The sequence below is a fragment of the Nerophis ophidion genome, linkage group LG03 (genome assembly GCF_033978795.1).
Source record: "Nerophis ophidion isolate RoL-2023_Sa linkage group LG03, RoL_Noph_v1.0, whole genome shotgun sequence".
Taxonomy (NCBI): Eukaryota; Metazoa; Chordata; class Actinopteri; order Syngnathiformes; family Syngnathidae; genus Nerophis; species Nerophis ophidion.
In genome coordinates this window covers 18,495,781-18,517,195 of record NC_084613.1, presented here as the reverse complement: position 1 = coordinate 18,517,195, position 21,415 = coordinate 18,495,781, and the positions used below count along the sequence as shown (strand labels likewise).

General features: G+C 36.7%; 1 protein-coding gene across 3 annotated transcripts in view; it reads right to left on the bottom strand.

Annotated features, from left to right (window-relative positions):
- Positions 1-21,415, bottom strand: part of LOC133549257 (protein inscuteable homolog) — a 140,475-nt gene that overhangs the window by 12,786 nt on the left and 106,274 nt on the right. For all 3 annotated transcript variants that reach the window (XM_061894485.1, XM_061894484.1, XM_061894483.1), the window contains 4 exons: positions 11,075-11,246; positions 10,818-10,996; positions 3,034-3,100; positions 748-903 (listed from right to left, as the gene is read on the bottom strand). In XM_061894485.1, coding sequence (XP_061750469.1) covers positions 748-903; positions 3,034-3,100; positions 10,818-10,996; positions 11,075-11,246 — 574 coding nt within the window. The remainder of the gene's footprint in view (positions 1-747; positions 904-3,033; positions 3,101-10,817; positions 10,997-11,074; positions 11,247-21,415) is intronic.

Genomic DNA, 21,415 nt, shown 5'->3' with positions numbered 1-21,415 from the left:
AAGGGGATGGGTCAAATGCAGAGGTTGATTTCACCACACCTGGTGTGTGTTTGTGACTAACAGTGGTACTTTAACTTTAGCTTCCGCAGCTAGTGGGTCCATGACGATGGCTTCTGTTTTGTTTGATCTGTCGTTTTACTGCCGTGTTACAAACACCGTTTGGAAACAATTAAAGTATGTAAATAAACATTTAAAAATATTTATATTACATTTTTTTTATATAGTTATAGTCCACTGCGGCTAATATATGGAAAAAAATAGTTTTTTCAAAAATTTTGTGGGTGCGACTTATATACACCGACACTCTATAGTCTGGAAAAAAAATGGTAGTTCCATACTTAGATTTTCCTAATTTACCCACTTTTTGCCTCTCTTTTAGTAGGGAATTGCAACCACTTAAAGCTAGCCCCGCCCCTTATGCTGCGCAGCCAAAAAAGCGGCTTTTGAGTCTGGGTTAGTTTTTGCCTCATTCCTGTGAGAACCCTGCGTGTGACTGAAGCATTAAGGAGTGGGACTATCCAGGACTAGTCGCAGTGTGCTCAAACAACCACCAGGTGGCATCTGGGAGCAGGTAATACTGTATCATCTCTTTTTCTTTGGGACTTATCAGGTCGGCGGTGCCTTCGAACAAAGACCCAATAGGGTCTGTCACTTAAACAATTAAAAGAGTTCAAGTGCGCCGATCGAGACGGTCATAAAACACGTATGGAAGTGCACTGAGAGAAGTCCAGTATGGGATTTGAGCACCTTTCAGCTGGATGGCCGTCATGGCTACGTCGCCGTCTCTGCTGAGGCGCGCCAGGGTGACGGCGGCCTTCTGCTGGACGCGCTCGCAGGCGGCGCCCTCGGACGGGCTGGAGGAGGACGGCTTCTCTCCCAGCAGCAGAAGAAGACGCTCGATGCCTTCCAAACACAAGACGAGGTTAGGCAAATATTTATTGTCACCAAATACTTTTCTGATTGCCATGCCAGGAAACAGGTGACACAATGCTGCCCTCTGCAGGATGTTGATTGAACTGCAGCCTTAAATGTTTTAAATGAATGACATACTATTGTGCCGTATAAACAACAGCAAATCAAACACATTACATTTTTACTGCTTCAGTTATTTTAAAGTCAACTATGTACTCGGACTTCACCTAAAAGAGCAAAGTAAAATCTCTTTTTTTGTACGTGTTTGCTACATTTTTTTATTTCATGATGACCCAAGCCCATATCAATAAATAATAATGATTACTTTTTAAGTTTAACTTGACACTTCGACCAATGGCGTGTCTAGGATCTGATGGGCCGGTATTCAAAATGTGATACGCGTACCCCTCTTGCTCCATCTAGTGGTACGCCAAATAATTGCCTAATTCACGGGTCCCCAAACTACTGGCCACTCTAGTGGCTCCCTGGAGCTTTTTCCAAAAATGTATGAAAATAAAAAAAGATGGAGGGAAAAAATATATTTTTTGTTTTAATATGGTTTCTCTGTAGGAGGAAAAACATGACACAAACCTTCCTAATTGTTAGAAATCCCACTGTTTATATTAAACACGATTCACTGGTATTTGGCGAGCGCCGTTTTGTCCTACTAATTTTGGCGGTCCTTGAACTCACCATAGTTTGTTCACATGTGCAACTTTCCCCGGAACTGCCACAGAAAGGTGTGTTTGATGCCACTCTTTCTTTGTCTCATTTTGTCCACCAAACGTTTTATACTGTGCATGAATGCACAAAGGTGAGCTTTGTTGATGTTATTGAGTGCTAATCAGGCATATTTGGTCACTGCATGACTGATTGATTGATTGATTGATTGATTGATTGATTGATTGATTGATACTTTTATTAGTAGATTGCACAGTTCAGTACATATTCCATACAACTGACCACTAAATGGTAACACCTGAATAAGTTTTTCAACTTGTTTAAGTCGGGTCCACGTTAATCAATTCATGGTAACTGCAAGCTAATCCATGCTAACATGCTATTTAGGCTAGCTGTATGCATCATTATGCCTCGTTTGTAGGTATATTTGAGATCATTTAATTTCCTTTACTTATGTCCTCTGTGTATTTAGTTCATATTTGCATGTCTCAAGACACATTATCTGTATGTAATATTGGCTCCATTTTTGATAGTTGTTTGTGCACCATGTTGTTCCAGACCACAGCAAACGTTATCCAGCTCGCAAAGATTGTAATAAATCCATTGGCTTTGTGCATTCATGCACAGCATAAAACATTTGGTGGACAAAATGAGACAAAAGAGGAGTGGCATAAAACACGTCTTAGTAAGTCGGAGAAAGTTGCACATGTAAACAAACTACAGTGAGTTCCAGGACCGACAAAATTAGTAGGACAAAACGGCGTTTGCCAAATAGTCTTGTGGACAGGCGGAGCCGACGGGCCGACGGCGGGGCGGGGCACGCTGCAGCGCTGTCCAAGGAGGCGGAGAATGCGGCAGAGCGGAGAGGCGGGGCGTGCCGGGAGCGACGCCGCCGCAATCTAAACAGGTGCGTGGCTCACACACCGGGACACAATTAACCCATCTACTCATGATATATAAAAGGGGAGAAGGAAGAGAGATTGAGGAAGGAGTAGGAGAGCCGGCAACAGCGACTAAAGAGCAAGAACGACAGGTGGCAAGACACGAGAGACGGAGACGCGGCCGACTGAAGAGCGGACCGGAGAGCGAGACACGGAGGAGCGAGCAGTGGGAGCGACGACGGCGCAAAAGACAGCTGCCTTATTGTAAAATAAGAGTCAAACCTGCTAAAAGCGATGTCCTTCCTGGGTGGTCAGTGGAACCCGAGCGGCGACAGGGAAAGTCGTCCACGGTCTCTAATAACTGTAGCATGTTTAATATAAAGAGTGTGATTTCTAACAATTACGCAGGGTTGTGTCATGTTTGTCCTCCTATAGAAACCATTTTAAAACAAAAAATATATTTTTTCCCTCATCTTTTTCCATTTTTCATACATTTTTGAAAAAGCTCCAGGGAGCCACTAGGCCGACCCCCGTTGTAACGAGTATGCCAATTGATTACCTTGCTCCTGCAGAACTTCAGGAGCACACTGCTCCAAGACCGACAGGTTGGCCAAGATTGTCACCACCTGAAATGGACAAAATGAACACTCAGTGGAAGTTGTTTCCTGTTTTTGTGACATTTTAACACAAATCATTCGAACAATCAGAGAAGGAAATTCAATGTGTAGAAATTGTGTGTGAAGGCTGAAGAGCTCAGGGTGAACTGACAATGTTAAACACCATTCCTATTTTTTCATGCACCTGTAAGAACACATTTAACTCATAACATGTGCAACTAAAAAGTTACAAAGTAAATGTTACAAAGAGTAGATTAATTATTTCAAATGTGTTGATGGATGTTTAAATAGTTGAAATGTTCGAAAGTGTTGATGAATGTGTAAATAGTTTAAATGTTAGAAAGCGTTGATAAATGTGTAAATAGTTACAATGTTAGAAAGTGTTGATGAATGTGTAAATACTTAAAATGACAGAAAATGTTGATGAATTAGTTCAAATGTTTAAAAGGTTTGATGATTTAATAAATATTTGAAGAATGTTGATGAATGTGTAAATACTTAAAATGACAGAAAGTTTTGCTGGATGTGTAAATAGTTCACATGTGTTGATGAAGATGTAAATAGTTAAAATGTTACAATGTGTATATTAATTAGTTCAAATGTTAGAAAGCGTTGATGAAACAATGAAAATGTAGCAAAGTTTTTATGAATGGATAAATGGTTAAAATGATAGAAAGTAGTGGTGAATTAGTTCAAATGTTCGAAAGTGTTAATGAATGTGTAACTAGTTCAAATGTTTGAAAGTATTGATGAATGTGTAAATAGTTAACAAGTTACAACGTGTTGATTAATGTGTAAGTAGATCAAATTTTAGCAAGTGTTGACGAATGTGTAAAAAGTAAAAATGTTAGAAAGTATTGATGAATGTGTAAAAAGTTAAAATGTTAGAAAGTATTGATGAATGTGTAAATAGTTCAAATGGACGAAAGTGTTGAAAAATGTGTAAAAAGTTAAAATGTTAGAAAGTGTTGATGAATGTGTAACTAGTTCAAATGTTAGAAAGTGTTAATGAATGTGTAAATAGTTCAAATGTAGGAAAGCGTTGAAAAATGTGAAAAAAGTTAAAATGTTAGAAAGTGTTGATGAATGTGTAAATGGTTCAAATGTACGAAAGCGTTAAAAAATGTGAAAAAAGTTAAAATGTCAGAAAGTGATGATGAATGTGTAAAAAGTTAAAATGTTAGAAAGTGTTGATGAATATGTAAATAGTTTAAATGTTGGAAAGTGTTGATGAATGTGTAAAAAGTTAAAATGTTTGAAAGTGTTGATGAATGTGTAAATAGTTTAAATTGTTAGAAAGTGTTGATGAACGTGTAAATAGTAAAAATGTTGGAAAGTGTTGATGAATGTGTAAAAAGTTAAAATGTTGTAAAGTGTTGATGAAGGTGTAAAAAGTTAAAATGTTAGAAAGTGTTGATGAATGAGTAAATAGTTTAAATGTCCAAAAGTGTTGAAAAACATGTAAAAAGTTAAAATGTTAGAAAGTGTTGATGAATGTGTAAATAGTTAAAATGTTAGAAAGTGTTGAGTGTATAAATAGTTCAAATGCACGAAAGTGTTGAAAAATGTGTAAAAAGTTTACATGTTGTAAATGTTGGTGAATGTGTAAATAGTTCAAATTTACAAAAGTGTTAAAAAAATGTGTAAAAAGTTCAAATATTATGAAGTGTTGAATGTTTAAAAAGTTAAAATGTTAGAAAGTGTTGATGAATGTGTAAAAAGTTAAAATGTTGGAAAGTGTTGATGAATTGTAAAAAGTTAAAATGTTAGAAAGTGTTAATGAATGTGTAAATAGTTTAAATGTACAAAAGTGTTGAAAAATGTGTAAAAAGTTAAAATGTTACAAAGTGTTGATAAATGTGTCGTTAAAATGTTAGAAAGTGTTGATGAATGTGTAAATAATTTAAATGTAGGAAAGTGTTGAAAAATGTGTAAAAAGTTAAAATGTTAGAAAGTGTTGATGAATGTGTAAATAATTTAAATGTAGGAAAGTGTTGAAAAATGTGTAAAAAGTTAAAATGTTAGAAAGTGTTGATGAATGTGTAAAAAGTTAAAATGTTAGAAAGTGATGATGAATGTGTAAATAGTTTAAATGTACAAAAGTGTTGAAAAATGTATAAAAAGTTAAAATGTACGAAAGTGTTGAGAATGTGTAAATAGTTCAAATGTACGAAAGTGTTGAAAAATGTGTAAAAAGTTAAAATGTTAGAAAGTGTTGATGAATGTGTAAATAGCTAAAATGTACGAAAGTGTTGAAAAATGTGTAAAATGTTAAAATGTTAGAAACTGTTGATGAATGTGTAAATAGTTCAAATGTATGAAAGTGTTGAAAAATGTGTAAAAAGTTAAAATATTAGAAAGTGTTGAATGTGTAAAAAGTTAAAATGTTGGAAAGTGTTGATGAATGTGTAAAAAGTTACAATGTTAGAAAGTGTTGATGAATGTGTAAATAGCTAAAATGTACGAAAGTGTTGAAAAATGTGTAAAATGTTAAAATGTTAGAAACTGTTGATGAATGTGTAAATAGTTCAAATGTATGAAAGTGTTGAAAAATGTGTAAAAAGTTAAAATATTAGAAAGTGTTGAATGTGTAAAAAGTTAAAATGTTGGAAAGTGTTGATGAATGTGTAAAAAGTTACAATGTTAGAAAGTGTTGATGAATGTGTGAATAGTTATAACGTTAGAAAGTGTTGATGAATATGTAAATAGTTTAAATGTTACAAAGTTTTGATGTATGTGTAAATAGTTTAAATGTTAGAAAGTGTTGATGAATATGTAAAAAGTTAAAATGTTAGAAAGTGTTGATGAATATGTAAAAAGTTAAAATGATAGAAAGTGTTGATGAATGTGTAAATAATTTAAATTTTAGAAAGTGTTGATGAATGTGTAAATAGTTTAAATGTAGAAAAAGTGTTGAAAAATGTGTAAAAAGTTCAAATGTTAGAAAGTGTTGATGAACATGTAAATAGTTCAAATGTACGAAAGTGTTGATGAATGTGTAAAAAGTTAAAATTTTTGAAAGTGTTGATGAATGTGTGTATAGTTCTAACGTTAGAAAGTGTTGATGAATATGTAAATAGTTTAAATGATAGAAAGTTTTGATGTATGTGTAAATAGTTTAAGTGTTAGAAAGTGTTGATGAATATGTAAATAGTTCAAATTTTAGAAAGTGTTGATGAATGTGTAAAAAGTTAAAATGTTTGAAAGTGTTGATGAATGTGTAAATAGTTTAAATTGTTAGAAAGTGTTGATGAACGTGTAAATAGTAAAAATGTTGGAAAGTGTTGATGAATGTGTAAAAAGTTAAAATGTTGTAAAGTGTTGATGAAGGTGTAAAAAGTTAAAATGTTAGAAAGTGTTGATGAATGAGTAAATAGTTTAAATGTCCAAAAGTGTTGAAAAACATGTAAAAAGTTAAAATGTTAGAAAGTGTTGATGAATGTGTAAATAGTTAAAATGTTAGAAAGTGTTGAGTGTATAAATAGTTCAAATGCACGAAAGTGTTGAAAAATGTGTAAAAAGTTTACATGTTGTAAATGTTGGTGAATGTGTAAATAGTTCAAATTTACAAAAGTGTTAAAAAAATGTGTAAAAAGTTCAAATATTATGAAGTGTTGAATGTTTAAAAAGTTAAAATGTTAGAAAGTGTTGATGAATGTGTAAAAAGTTAAAATGTTGGAAAGTGTTGATGAATTGTAAAAAGTTAAAATGTTAGAAAGTGTTAATGAATGTGTAAATAGTTTAAATGTACAAAAGTGTTGAAAAATGTGTAAAAAGTTAAAATGTTACAAAGTGTTGATAAATGTGTCGTTAAAATGTTAGAAAGTGTTGATGAATGTGTAAATAATTTAAATGTAGGAAAGTGTTGAAAAATGTGTAAAAAGTTAAAATGTTAGAAAGTGTTGATGAATGTGTAAATAATTTAAATGTAGGAAAGTGTTGAAAAATGTGTAAAAAGTTAAAATGTTAGAAAGTGTTGATGAATGTGTAAAAAGTTAAAATGTTAGAAAGTGATGATGAATGTGTAAATAGTTTAAATGTACAAAAGTGTTGAAAAATGTATAAAAAGTTAAAATGTACGAAAGTGTTGAGAATGTGTAAATAGTTCAAATGTACGAAAGTGTTGAAAAATGTGTAAAAAGTTAAAATGTTAGAAAGTGTTGATGAATGTGTAAATAGCTAAAATGTACGAAAGTGTTGAAAAATGTGTAAAATGTTAAAATGTTAGAAACTGTTGATGAATGTGTAAATAGTTCAAATGTATGAAAGTGTTGAAAAATGTGTAAAAAGTTAAAATATTAGAAAGTGTTGAATGTGTAAAAAGTTAAAATGTTGGAAAGTGTTGATGAATGTGTAAAAAGTTACAATGTTAGAAAGTGTTGATGAATGTGTAAATAGCTAAAATGTACGAAAGTGTTGAAAAATGTGTAAAATGTTAAAATGTTAGAAACTGTTGATGAATGTGTAAATAGTTCAAATGTATGAAAGTGTTGAAAAATGTGTAAAAAGTTAAAATATTAGAAAGTGTTGAATGTGTAAAAAGTTAAAATGTTGGAAAGTGTTGATGAATGTGTAAAAAGTTACAATCTTAGAAAGTGTTGATGAATGTGTGAATAGTTATAACGTTAGAAAGTGTTGATGAATATGTAAATAGTTTAAATGTTACAAAGTTTTGATGTATGTGTAAATAGTTTAAATGTTCGAAAGTGTTGATGAATATGTAAAAAGTTAAAATGTTAGAAAGTGTTGATGAATATGTAAAAAGTTAAAATGATAGAAAGTGTTGATGAATGTGTAAATAATTTAAATTTTAGAAAGTGTTGATGAATGTGTAAATAGTTTAAATGTAGAAAAAGTGTTGAAAAATGTGTAAAAAGTTCAAATGTTAGAAAGTGTTGATGAACATGTAAATAGTTCAAATGTACGAAAGTGTTGATGAATGTGTAAAAAGTTAAAATTTTTGAAAGTGTTGATGAATGTGTGTATAGTTCTAACGTTAGAAAGTGTTGATGAATATGTAAATAGTTTAAATGATAGAAAGTTTTGATGTATGTGTAAATAGTTTAAGTGTTAGAAAGTGTTGATGAATATGTAAATAGTTCAAATTTTAGAAAGTGTTGATGAATGTGTAAAAAGTTAAAATGTTGGAAAGTGTTGATGAATGTGTAAATAGTTAAAATTGTTAGAAAGTGTTGATGAATGTGTAAATAGTTCAAATGTACAAAAGCGTTGAAAAATGTGAAAAAAGGTAAAATGTTAGAAAGTGTTGATGAATGTGTAAAAAGTAAAAATGTTGGAAAGTGTTGATGAATGTGTAAAAAGTTGAAATGTTGGATAGTGTTGATGAATGTGTAAAAAGTTAAAATGTTAGAAAGTGTTGATGAATGTGTACATAGTTTAAATGTACAAAAGTGTTGAAAAATATATAAAAAGTTAAAATGTTAGAAAGTGTTGATGAATGTGTAAAAAGTTAAAATGTTACAAAATGTTGGTGAATGTGTAAATAGTTCAAATTTACAAAAGTGTTGAAAAATGTATAAAAAGTTCAAATATTATGAAGTGTTGAATGTTTAAAAAGTTAAAATGTTAGAAAGTGTTGATGAATGTGTAAAAAGTTAAAATGTTGGAAAGTGTTGATGAATTGTAAAAAGTTAAAATGTTAGAAAGTGTTGATGAATGTGTAAAAAGTTAAAATGTTAGAAAGTGTTGATGAATGTGTACATAGTTTAAATGTACAAATGTGTTGAAAAATGTGTAAAAAGGTCAAATGTTAGAAAGTGTTGATGAATGTGTAGTTAAAATGTTAGAAAGTGTTGATGAATGTGTAAATAATTTAAATGTAGGAAAGTGTTGAAAAATGTGTAAAAAGTTAAAATGTTAGAAAGTGTTGATGAATGTGTAAAAAGTTAAAATGTTAGAAAGTGTTGATGAATGTGTAAATAGTTTACATGTACAAAAGTGTTGAAAAATGTGTAAAAAGTTAAAATGTACGAAAGTGTTGATGAATGTGTAAATAGTTCAAATGTACGAAAGTGTTGAAAAATGTATAAAAAGTTAAAATGTTAGAAAGTGTTGATGAATGTGTAAATAGCTAAAATGTATGAAAGTGTTGATGAACGTGTAAATAGTTCAAATGTACGAAAGTGTTGAAAAATGTGTAAAATGATAAAATGTTAGAAACTGTTGATGAATGTGTAAATAGTTCAAATGTACGAAAGTGTTGAAAAATGTGTAAAACGTTAAAATATTAGAAAGTGTTGAATGTGTAAAAAATTAAAATGTTGGAAAGTGTTGATGAATGTGTAAAAAGTTACAATGTTAGAAAGTGTTGATGAATGTGTGAATAGTTCTAACGTTAGAAAGTGTTGAATATGTAAATAGTTTAAATGTTACAAAGTTTTGATGTATTTGTAAATAGTTTAAATGTTAGAAAGTGTTGATGAATATATAAATAGTTCAAATGTTAGAAAGTGTTGATGAATGTGTAAATAGTTTAAATGTAGAAAAAGTGTTGAAAAATGTGTAAAAAGTTAAAATGTTAGAAAGTGTTGATGAACATGTAAATAGTTCAAATATACGAAAGTGTTGATAAATGTGTAAATAGCTAAAATGGTAGAAAGTGTTGATGAACGTGTAAATAGTTCAAATGTACCAAAGTGTTGAAAAATGTGTAAAAAGTTAGAATATTAGAAAGTTTTGAATGTGTAAAAAGTTAAAATGTTGGAAAGTGTTGATGAATGTGTAAATAGTTAAAATTTTAGAAAGTGTTGATGAATGTGTAAAAAGTTAAAATGTTAGAAAGTGTTGAGGAATGTGTGAATAGTTCTAACGTTCGAAAGTGTTGATGAATATGTAAATAGTTTAAATGTTGGAAAGTGTTGATGAATGGGTAAAAAGTTAAAATGTTGGAAAGTGTTGATGAATGTGTAAATAGTTAAAATTGTTAGAAAGTGTTGATGAATGTGTAAATAGTTCAAATGTACGAAAGTGTTGAAAAATGTGAAAAAAGGTCAAATGTTAGAAAGTGTTGATGAATGTGTAAAAAGTAAAAATGTTGGAAAGTGTTGATGAATGTGTAAAAAGTTGAAATGTTGGAAAGTGTTGATGAATGTGTAAAAAGTTAAAATGTTAGAAAGTGTTGATGAATGTGTACATAGTTTAAATGTACAAAAGTGTTGAAAAATGTATGAAAAGTTAAAATGTTAGAAAGTGTTGATGAATGTGTAAAAAGTTAAAATGTTAGAAAGTGTTGATGAATGTGTACATAGTTTAAATGTACAAAAGTGTTGAAAAATGTGTAAATAGCTAAAATGTTAGAAAGTGTTGATGAACGTGTAAATAGTTCAAATGTACGAAAGTGTTGTAAAATGTGTAAATAGTTCAAATTTTAGAAAGTGTTGATGAATGTGTAAAAAGTTAAAATGTTAGAAAGTGTTGATGAATGTGTGAATAGTTCTAACGTTAGAAAGTGTTGATGAATATGTAAATAGTTTTAAATGATAGAAAGTTTCGATGTATGTGTAAATAGTTTAAGTGTTAGAAAGAGTTGATGAATATGTAAATAGTTCAAATGTTAGAAAGTGTTGATGAACGTGTAAATAGTTCAAAGGTTTAGAAGTGTTGATGAATGTGTAAATAGTTTAAATGTTTGAAAGTGTTGATGTATGTGTAAATAGTCCCCCGTTTTCGGTGATGTCATGCGACAGAGTTGCGGCCCACAATGCACCTGGTCCTTGGAGTAGGGCGTGTCCACTCTCTGGCGGTCCTTGCAGGCCTGCAGCAGGATGTGGATGGCGTTGAGCTGCAGGAGGATCTCACAGGCCATGCTGTCAAAGAAGGTGATGTTGGCCAACGCCGCCGACGCCAGTAGGAAAACTTCGCCACAGGAGGCGCTCTCGCACAAGCCTGGGAAACGGATCTCAGATCTTTAATTTAGGGAGAACGGGCCTGAAGCGGGTCAAAGGTGACAGGGCAAGCGCTCACCGATGAGCGCGGTGACGATGTCGTGCATGCTCTCCAGGAAGCTGGCCAGGTGCTGCGTGGACGTGTGATGAGGCGACGTGATCTGAGCCACCACCGCCGCCGCCTCGGCCCGTGCCGCCTCCACGCTGCTGTCGTCCGTCAAGATGTCCGCCAGGCACAGGATGCCGTCAACCTGGCGGTCAAACGTCCTCATCAAGTCTGAACAAATTGCACTGTTGACGCCATGTTTCAAAACATTTTAAGGGCATTTGGGAAATATTGAGAGTAGACTATGGCGCACATTTTTTTGTTGTAAGCGGTAGAAATGGATGGATGGATTATCCTCACACTTCAACATCTCTAACATGTAAATGCAGCCTCTTTGCGAGTAAATGTTCTGGGTAAATAAAGCTTCAATATATGAATGCAGGAATTAAATAGTCTTCCCAGTTTATACACTACATTACCCAGAAGGCTTTGCGCTGTAGACAGGGACAGGAAGTAGTTCTGAGCACATTTGTGCTGTTTAATCAATTAAATGTTGCTCTATTGTGACACTCGCTTTGTTTGCACAAGAAAGTAACATATTTTTTTGATACGACATTGGCTGTGCACGAATAACAATGTAGTCTGATATCAATAAAATACATCACTCTATGACATAAAGACCGAAGAATAACAGCCCAAAATTAAAAAGTTGCACTTGCACCTTTAAGAGTTAAAAGGGATTGTGGAATTGTTATGATTTTATGGAATTGTTAATGACATAAAGTGGTCATCTCCCCATTTTTAAGTCAAATTACTGGCATACTTAACAACATTGAGACCTCCGAATTTGGGAGACATGTGTGGGGTGTTAGCAAGGGTGTATAGTGTAGCGTCCCGGAAGAGTTAGTGCTGCAAGGGGTTCTGGGTATTTGTTCTGTTGTGTTTATGTTGTGTTACGGTGCGGATGATCTCCCAAAATGTTTTTGTCATTCTTGTTAGGAGTGGGTTCACAGTGTGGCGCATATTTGTAACGGTGTTAAAGTTGTTTATTCTGCCACCCTCAGTGTGACCTGTATGACTATTGACCAAGTATGCATGCATTCACATGTGTGTGTGAATAAGCCGCATATATTATGTGACCAGAGCCGGCACGCTGTTCGTATGAAGGAAAAGCGGACATGGTGACAGGTTGTAGAGGACGCTAAAGGCAGTGCCTTTAAGGCACGCCCCCAATATTGTTGTCCGGGTGGAAATCGGGAGAAATTCAGGAGAATGGTCGCCCCGGGTGATTTTCGGGAGGGGCACTGAAATTAGGGAGTCTTCCAGGAAAATTGGAAGGGATGGCAAGTATGATTGCTGGTCGAAAAATAATGTTGTTTAAAGTCTTTGATTTAATTTAATTTAATTATCCCCTCAACTCCCCCCAAAAATGGATTAACTCGCTGGAATAAAAAAGACAATATAACATACATCCATAAACGTGGACGCATGTGAAAAAGTGCAATATATTTATCTGTACAGTAATCTATTTATTTATTTATATATATTTATTTATTTTATATATATATTTAAATATTATTTATATATATTTATTTAATTATATATGCACCTTATTGCTTTTAAAAATATATATATATTTTATCCTGCACTACCACGAGCTTATGTAACGAAATTTCGTTCTTATCTGTGCTGTAAAGTTCAAATTTGAATGAAAATAAAAAGGAAGTCCAAGTCTAAGTCTAAGTCTTTGTCCACACGCGGGCAGCGTTTAACCATGACATACACGCTTTAAACTTTGCATGTAGTTCAGGTTGTCATCCACACGAGGGCAGTGTTTCCCATGACACACATGCTTTAAACTTTGCATGTAGTTCAAGTTGTCATCCACACGGGGGCAGTGTTGCACATAAAATACACGCTTACAAATGAGCATCAACATTGTTGGCCCAGCGGCTCAGACGTGCATTAAATTCAGTAAAAAATAGACAAAATGCAAACTAGGAACACATACATGTATTCATCATATGGCATAAAAGACAAGGTGGAGGTATTTTAAATGTTTGAAATCCCTTTGAGGGATTCACTAAAAGTCACACAACTCCTTGTTTGTTCGCCATCAGCAACACTTAGGGGAGCAAAAGTTAGGAGACGAGCATGCGGCGTGACTCGCACCTGTCACTCTCATCCGCTGATGAGCATCAACGCTCCCACATTCCACCGGCTCGTCCCTATTTCAGTCCCCGAGGACGTCAGCAGCGTGGGTGCAGCCTGACCCAGTGACGTGGAAACACCCACCGCACACGCACCCCATTTGCCACTCTCTACCTCACTTAACTTCTCCGCACGTACACACAAAAGTTCGATAGGAGTGTTTACCAAATCTTTTAAACACAGCCGTCCCGGCAGCCACAAGACATTGATACAACGTTGATTGTACTACCAGTCTGTGGTTGCCAGTGTTCTGTTCTACATGGTAGTGTGCTGGGGGGGCAGTACATCTAAGAAGGACAGCTCCAGACTGGAGAAACTGATCAGGCGGGCCGGTTCTACGATCAGAATAAAACTGGTGACGGTGGCAGGGAAGAGGACTGTGGAAAATCTAGTGAGCATCCTGGATGACGCCAGTCAGCCTCTGCATGACGTTATCAGTAGCCAGAGGAGCCTGTTCAGTGCTAGACTGCTTCATCCCAAGTGCAGGACTATCCATCCATCCATCCATTGTCTACCGCTTGTCCCGTTTGGGGTAGTGCAGAACTAATAGACTCAAAAACTCCTTGGTCCCACACGCCATTAGACTGTACAACTCCTCTCTCAGTCTTTTTCATAACATGGTCACTACTGCCTAGTTTCTCTTGTTATATTCTTATTTTATTGTTATATTTGTATTCTCATTGTTGCTTTTTATTTTTATTCTTATTGTTAAATGTTTCTATTTTGTTTCCATTTATACCTCCATTATTTAATTTTTACTTTTCAAATTCGATCTCCATTCTGTACACTGCTGCTGGAATTTAAATTATTCCGAGGGAACTCTCCTGAAGGAATCAATAAAGTACTATCTATCTATCTATCTATCTATCTATCTATCGTCCAAGGGGAGGGGGGTCCCCACATCTGCGGTCCCCTCCAAAGTTTGTCAATATCCCATTGGGTTGAGTTTTTCCTTGCCCTGATGTGGGATCTGAGCAGAGGATGTCGTTGTGGCTTGTGCAGCCCTTTGAGACACTCGTGATATAGGCCTCCATAAGTAAACATTAAATGCATTGATTGATTTAAACCTGTTTGATGCTTCGGAAAGTTGCTGGGGATCAATTTTGGTTCAAATCAGTTCGAGGTAGAGCTGAGCCAGGATTTTATGGCAGTTTGAAAATTTAGTAGGCAAGTTGGAATTTTAAGGTCTGTCGGTAGTGCATTCCACTGTGTGGTGGCAAAATAGTAGAATGATTTTTTTCCCATGATAGTCTTGAATTTTTGGGGGGAACGAGCTCTGAGGAACTCCCTCTCATGTGATACCTGTGAGCATCTCTTAGTCTGCGGAAATAGTTCTACAGGTACTTGGGGACAGGTATTTGAAAACCAGGCACATTGCGATTTGGTGTACTCTTTCCTCAACTCTAAACCATCCCTATTTAGTAAAGTGGGGTTGAGTTAGGTGAGTCCTGTATGGGAGGTTGACCACAACCTCCGAATTTGCTTTGGAGAGTTTCCAGTTTTGTTTTTAGTGCAGGCGTAGTCAAAATGACACTGAATGAAGGCACCGGCAAGGGTCTTAAGTCTATCCCTGTTGATAAACGCACAAATCCTGCCCAAAAATCTAGTTTTATTATTGATCTTGGTGATTGATTTGAATGCCTTTTTTTCACCCGAGAGAGTGTTGTCCAATATACATACTTGGTAAATGACCTCGTCTTTGCTGGTGATCATGGTATCACCTGCTTTAATCGTAAAGCCGGGGGATTTACCTAGCTTGTGGTCGGACCCAAATAGGATGGACTCTGTTTTACCCAGGTGTAGTGACAGTTTGTTATCGGAAAGCCAGAGACAGAGGTTACTTGGTTCGGTGCCGAGTGCACTTTAAACCTTCAATTTGTCCCTGCTCGAGGCCAGAATCGCAGAGACATCCGCGAACTGGAACAAATTGCTGTTACATGCTGATTTCATATCGTAAATGTAAATGCAAGGTTGTAGAATATTGGTTGGGAAATGACCACATTTCAATGGTCGAGTCAACGTCACAACCTGACAGCAGCCAAAGCGGTCTTGTCCATCGCTGCTTGCAGCTTTAATTATAGTTATTTTTTCAAATAAAATTGGTAAAATATTTTTGTGTGTGTATAAATAATTCTAATTCTGCAATAACAACCATGATCATTTTGGTCACAATAACAGTGAAGTCTATTGGGGGTTCAACACGTTGCCATGGTGACATTCTAAACACATTATAAATGGAGATTTGGGAAACTGTTAGTTCATAATACAAGCAGGTGTGCTCCCATCTACCTGTCAATCATCCTGTCGTGTTTTCATCCCCACAGAAAGTTCCCACGTGGGGATAAAAGAGAGCAACAAACAGCGGCCATGACAGTTGTGTTTGTCGAGCCTGAGCGGGCGGCAGCGAGCCGACGTGGCTGACAGCCCCTCCCTCCCCTGAGACCACGCTGCTAATCAGGAGCGGACTTCTGCTTTGTTGACGTTACACACCTGGATGCTTTCTTACTTTACAGTAGCCGTGGCCGATACGACTAATTTGGGTATCGGGGCTGTATCGCTCACACCAATGCTGATACTTCCATCCATCCATTTTCTACCGCTTATTCCCTTTTGGGGGGGCGCTGGCGCCTATCTCAGCTACAATCTGGCGGAAGGCGGGGTACACCCTGGACAAGTCGCCACTTCATCGCAGGGCCAACACAGATAGACAGACAACATTCACACTCACATTCACACACTAGGGTCAATTTTGTGTTGCCAATCAACCTATCCCCAGGTGCATGTCTTTGGAAGTGGGAGGAAGCCAGAGTACCCGGAGGGAACCCACGCATTCACGGGGAGAACATGCAAACTCCACACAGAAAGATCCCGAGCCTGGATTTGAACCCAGGACTGCAGGACCTTCGTATTGTGAGGCAGACGCACTAACCCCTCTGCCACCGTGAAGCCCCCAATGCTGATACTTTTACTTTGAAATTCATTGAATTATCACATTTTTGACCAAAATTATAATCAGACAAAAACACTATTTTAGGCAATATGAAGCCAATAAAGGATAATGACAACACATAGGCAACTACTGGCTCTGATTTAAATACTTTTGTTAGTTTTCTTTGTCTCGAGACTTTGTTCTTGCGTTTGTAAACAATAAGAAAACAACAGCAAAAAAAATAAAAAATAAATATTGATTCAGTGTCTCTGGTTCTGACCCTATACTGATACCAAACTTGGTATTGTTTACGGCAGGGGACACCAACGCGGTGCCCGCGGGCACCAGGTAGCCCGTAAGGACCAGATGAGTAGCCCGCTGGCCTGTTCTAAAAATAGCTCAAATAGCAGCACTTACTAGTAAGCTGCCTCTGTTTTTTTAAATTGTATTTATTTACTAGCAAGCTGGTCTCGCTTTGCTTGACATTTTTAAATTCTAAGGGAGACAAAACTCAAATAGAATTTGAAAATCCAAGAAAATATTTTAAACTCTTGGTCTTCACTTGTTTTAATAAAGTCATACATTTTTTCACTTTGCTTCTTATAACTTTCAGAAATGTTACGACTGGTTGGCATAGTGATGCCAAATTGGTCCCTTCGTGGATGCGTCGGCATGAACACAGCAACGGTAAGTTTAAATGATTTATTAACCTTACCAAAAACAGACTATGAACAAAAAACACTGGAGCTAACAGACAAAAATAAACCAAGGGTGCTAGCATGAAAGCTAGGAATAGAAAATACAAAAACTATACTTGGCACGAAGCACACAAAAAGGTAAACAAAAAACATTCAGCATGAAAGCTGGAATATTGAGTGGCTTAGCGTAAGAGCTAGCGAGAAAATACATACGGGTAGAAGACAGTCGTGAATGTTGCTCGAAGGCAAATTAGAGTCCCAGAATGAGTAAACAGAAAAAGTGAGCTTAAATAGGAGGGTGATAATTATTAGCAGGTGTGCGGGGCGAGACTAGCAGGTGGACTGATGAGTGAACCATGGTGACTGACTAAACAGGAAGTAAGAGTGTAGAACAACAGTGATACAACAACTGGAAGTATAAACCATATGTGGTGATCCAAGTAGCGGATCGCAACAAGAAAGACCATTTTAGAGAAAAAATACAACCATAAGAATGATTTTAGGATTTTTAACACGTTTTACCTTTTAAATTCCTTCCTCTTCTTTCCTGACAATTTAAATCAATGTTCAAGTAAATTTATTTTTTTTATTGTAAAGAAAAATGAATACATTTTAATTCAATTCTTCATTTTAGCTTCTGTTTTTTCGACAAAGAATATTTGTGAAATATTTTTTCAAACTTATTATGATTAAAATTCAAAAGAATTATTCTGGCAAATCTAAAAAATCTGTAGAATCAAATTTAAATCTTATTTCAAAGTCTTTTGAATTTCTTCTAAAATTTTTGTTCTGGAAAATCTAGAAGAAATAATGATTTGTCTTTGTTAGAAATATAGCTTGCTCCAATTTGTTATATATTCTAACAAAGTGCAGATTGGATTTTCACCTATTTAAAACATGTCATCAAAACTCTAAAATTAATCTTAATCAGGAAAAATTACTAATGATGTTCCATAAATTATTTTTAAATTTTTTTCAAAAAGATTCGAATTAGCTAGTTTTTCTCTTCATATTTTTCGGTTGATTTTAGAATTTTAAAGAGTCGAAATTGAAGATTGACAATGTTTCAAAATTTTCTTTTCTTTTTTTTTTCCTGTTTTGTCCTATTTTAAACTGTTCAATTAAGTGTTTTTTTTATCATTCATTTTCTACAAAAAAACCTTCCGTAAAAGGGAAAAAAATGTACGACGGAATGACGGACAGAAATACCCTTTTTTTATATACATATATATATATATATATATATATATATATATATATATATATATATATATATATATATATATATATAGATTTATTTATAAAGGTAAATTGAGCAAATTGGCTATTTCTGGCAATTCATTTAAATGTGTATCAAACTGGTAGCCCTTCGCATTAATCAGTACCCAAGAAGTAGCTCTTGGTTTCAAAAAGGTTGGTGACCCCTGGTTTACGCCCACCTTTGTTTACGTTAAAAAGCTCTAGCTTAGCGGTTAGCATGTCTTCTTGTATCCCCCTACAGTGTGTAGTGTACCATGTTAAGCTATTCACAGGCCTCCAGCGATGATTAGTGACTTTGCTTATCAGCCGCTAGCGAGGAGTCTACGTAGCAGGTGTGCCCCAACTCCGCCCGGTGGACAATTGCGTTTTCAATTTGGCCCGCGAAACGGAACAAGTTCAACAAGCAATCTGGCCGGGTCATAATAAATTTAAATATTTGGCAGTTTGATCGGTGCTTAGTGGTCACCATCTTGTAGACTTAGACCAGTGACCATGTAGTATACTTTCTAGGGAGCACATGAACAGCATTTACTCATACGACTCAATCAAAACAACCTTCCCTAGTTATGGAGTAGGAAAAAAAATAAATTAACCAGCACAAAAAGTCAGCACAAATGCTTACTGTCCACTGAACTTTGTGGATATTGTAAACAAAAAACAGCCAACCACCATAAAAATGCCAAACACTCTCTCCACATACATTCATAATTGGCGCTTTTAGTTGCTTGATATTTCTGATTGATTACAGAATGTTAAGTAGGTAGTACATACATACATACATACATACACATATACATACGTACATACATACATATACACATATCTATCTATCTATCATTAGACTGTACAACTCCTCTCTGGGGTGGGGGGTACTAGGAACACAGGGGATGCAAAACAATAACAGTGCAATACGTTTTCATAACATGGTCACTACTGCCTACTTTGTCTTGTTATAGTCTTATTTTACTGTTATATTTTTATTCCCATTGTTGCTTTTTATTCTTATTGTAATATTTCTCTATTTTGTTTCCATTTAAACCCCCATTATTTACTTTTTACTTTTATTTAAATTGATCTCAACTCTGTACACTGCTGCTGGAATTTTAATTTTCCTGAAGGAACTCTCCTGAAGGAATCAATAAAGTACTATCTATCTATCTATCTATCTATATACATACATATATAAACATACATACACATACATATATATATATAGATATGTATGTATACATATATCCATCCATCCATCCATTTCCTACCGCTTATTCCCTTTTGGGGTCGCGGGGGGCGCTGGCGCCTATCTCAGCTATAATCGGGCGGAACGCGGTGTACACCCTGGACAAGTCGCCATCTCATCGCAGGGGCAACACAGATAGACAGACAACACTCACACTCACATTCACGGGCCAATTTAGTGTTGCCAATCAACCTATTCCAAAGACAAAGACAAAGACAAATACATATATATATATATATATATATATATATATATATATATATATATATATATATATATATATATATATATATATATATATATATGCTCACCACTCATAGGAGGGGCCATAGAGGTCGGGTGCATTGTGAGCTGGGCGGCAGCCGAAGGCAGGGCACTTGGCGGTCCGATCCTCGGCTACAGAAGCTAGCTCTTGGGACGTGGAACGTCACCTCACTGGGGGGGAAGGAGCCTGAGCTAGTGCGCGAGGTAGAGAAGTTCCGGCTGGATATAGTCGGACTCACCTCGACGCACAGCAAGGGCTCTGGAACCAGTTCTCTCGAGAGGGACTGGACCCTCTTCCACTCTGGCGTTGCCGGCAGTGAGAGGCGACGGGCTGGGGTGGCAATTCTCGTTGCCCCCCGGCTCAAAGCCTGCACGTTTGAGTTCAACCCAGTGGACGAGAGGGTAGCTTCCCTTCGCCTTCGGGTGGGGGGATGGGTCCTGACTGTTGTTTGTGCTTACGCACCAAACAGCAGTTCAGAGTACCCACCCTTTTTGGGTACACTCGAGGGAGTACTGGAAAGTGCTCCTCCGGGTGATTCCCTTGTCCTACTGGGAGACTTCAACGCTCATGTTGGCAACGACAGTGAAACCTGGAGAGGCGTGATTGGGAAGAATGGTCGCCCGGATCTAAACACGAATGGTGTTTTGTTATTGGACTTTTGTGCTCGTCACGGATTGTCCATAACAAACACCATGTTCAAACATAAGGGTGTCCATATGTGCACTTGACACCAGGATACCCTAGGCCGCAGTTCCATGATCGACTTTGTAGTTGTGTCATCGGATTTGCGGCCTTATGTTTTGGACACTCGGGTGAAGAGAGGGGCGGAGCTTTCTACCGATCACCACCTGGTGGTGAGTTGGCTGCGATGGTGGGGGAGGATGCCGGACAGACCTGTCAGGCCCAAACGCATTGTGAGGGTCTGCTGGGAATGTCTGGCAGAGTCTCCTGTCAGAGAGAGTTTCAATTCACACCTCCGGGAGAACTTTGAACATGTCACGAGGGAGGTGCTGGACATTGAGTCCGAGTGGACCATGTTCCGCGCCTCTATTGTCGAGGCGGCTGATTGGAGCTGTGGCCGCAAGGTTGTTGGTGCCTGTCGTGGCGGTAATCCCAGAACCCGTTGGTGGACACCAGCAGTGAGGGATGCCGTCAAGCTGAAGAAGGAGTCCTATCGGGTTCTTTTGGCTCATAGGACTCCGGCAGCAGTGGACGGGTACCGACGGGCCAAGCGGTGTGTAGCTTTAGCGGTCGCTGAGGCAAAAACTCGGACATGGGAAGAGTTCGGGGAAGCCATGGAAAACAACTTCCGGACGGCTTCGAAGCGATTCTGGACCACCGTCCGCCTCCTCAGGAAGGGGAAGCAGTGCACTATCAACACCGTGTATGGTGCGGATGGTGTTCTGCTGACTTCGACTGCGGATGTTGTGGATCGGTGGAGGGAATACTTCGAAGACCTCCTCAATCCCACCAACAGGTCTTTCTCTGAGGAAGCGGTGCCTGGGGAATCTGTAGTGGACTCTCCTATTTCTGGGGCTGAGGTCGCTGAGGTAGTTAAAAAGCTCCTCGGCGGCAAGGCCCCGGGGGTGGATGAGATCCGCCCGGAGTTCCTTAAGGCTCTGGATGCTGTGGGGCTGTCTTGGTTGACAAGACTCTGCAGCATCGCGTGGACATCGGGGGCGGTACCTCTGGATTGGCAGACCGGGTTGGTGGTCCCTCTCTTTAAGAAGGGGAACCGGAGGGTGTGTTCCAACTATCGTGGGATCACACTCCT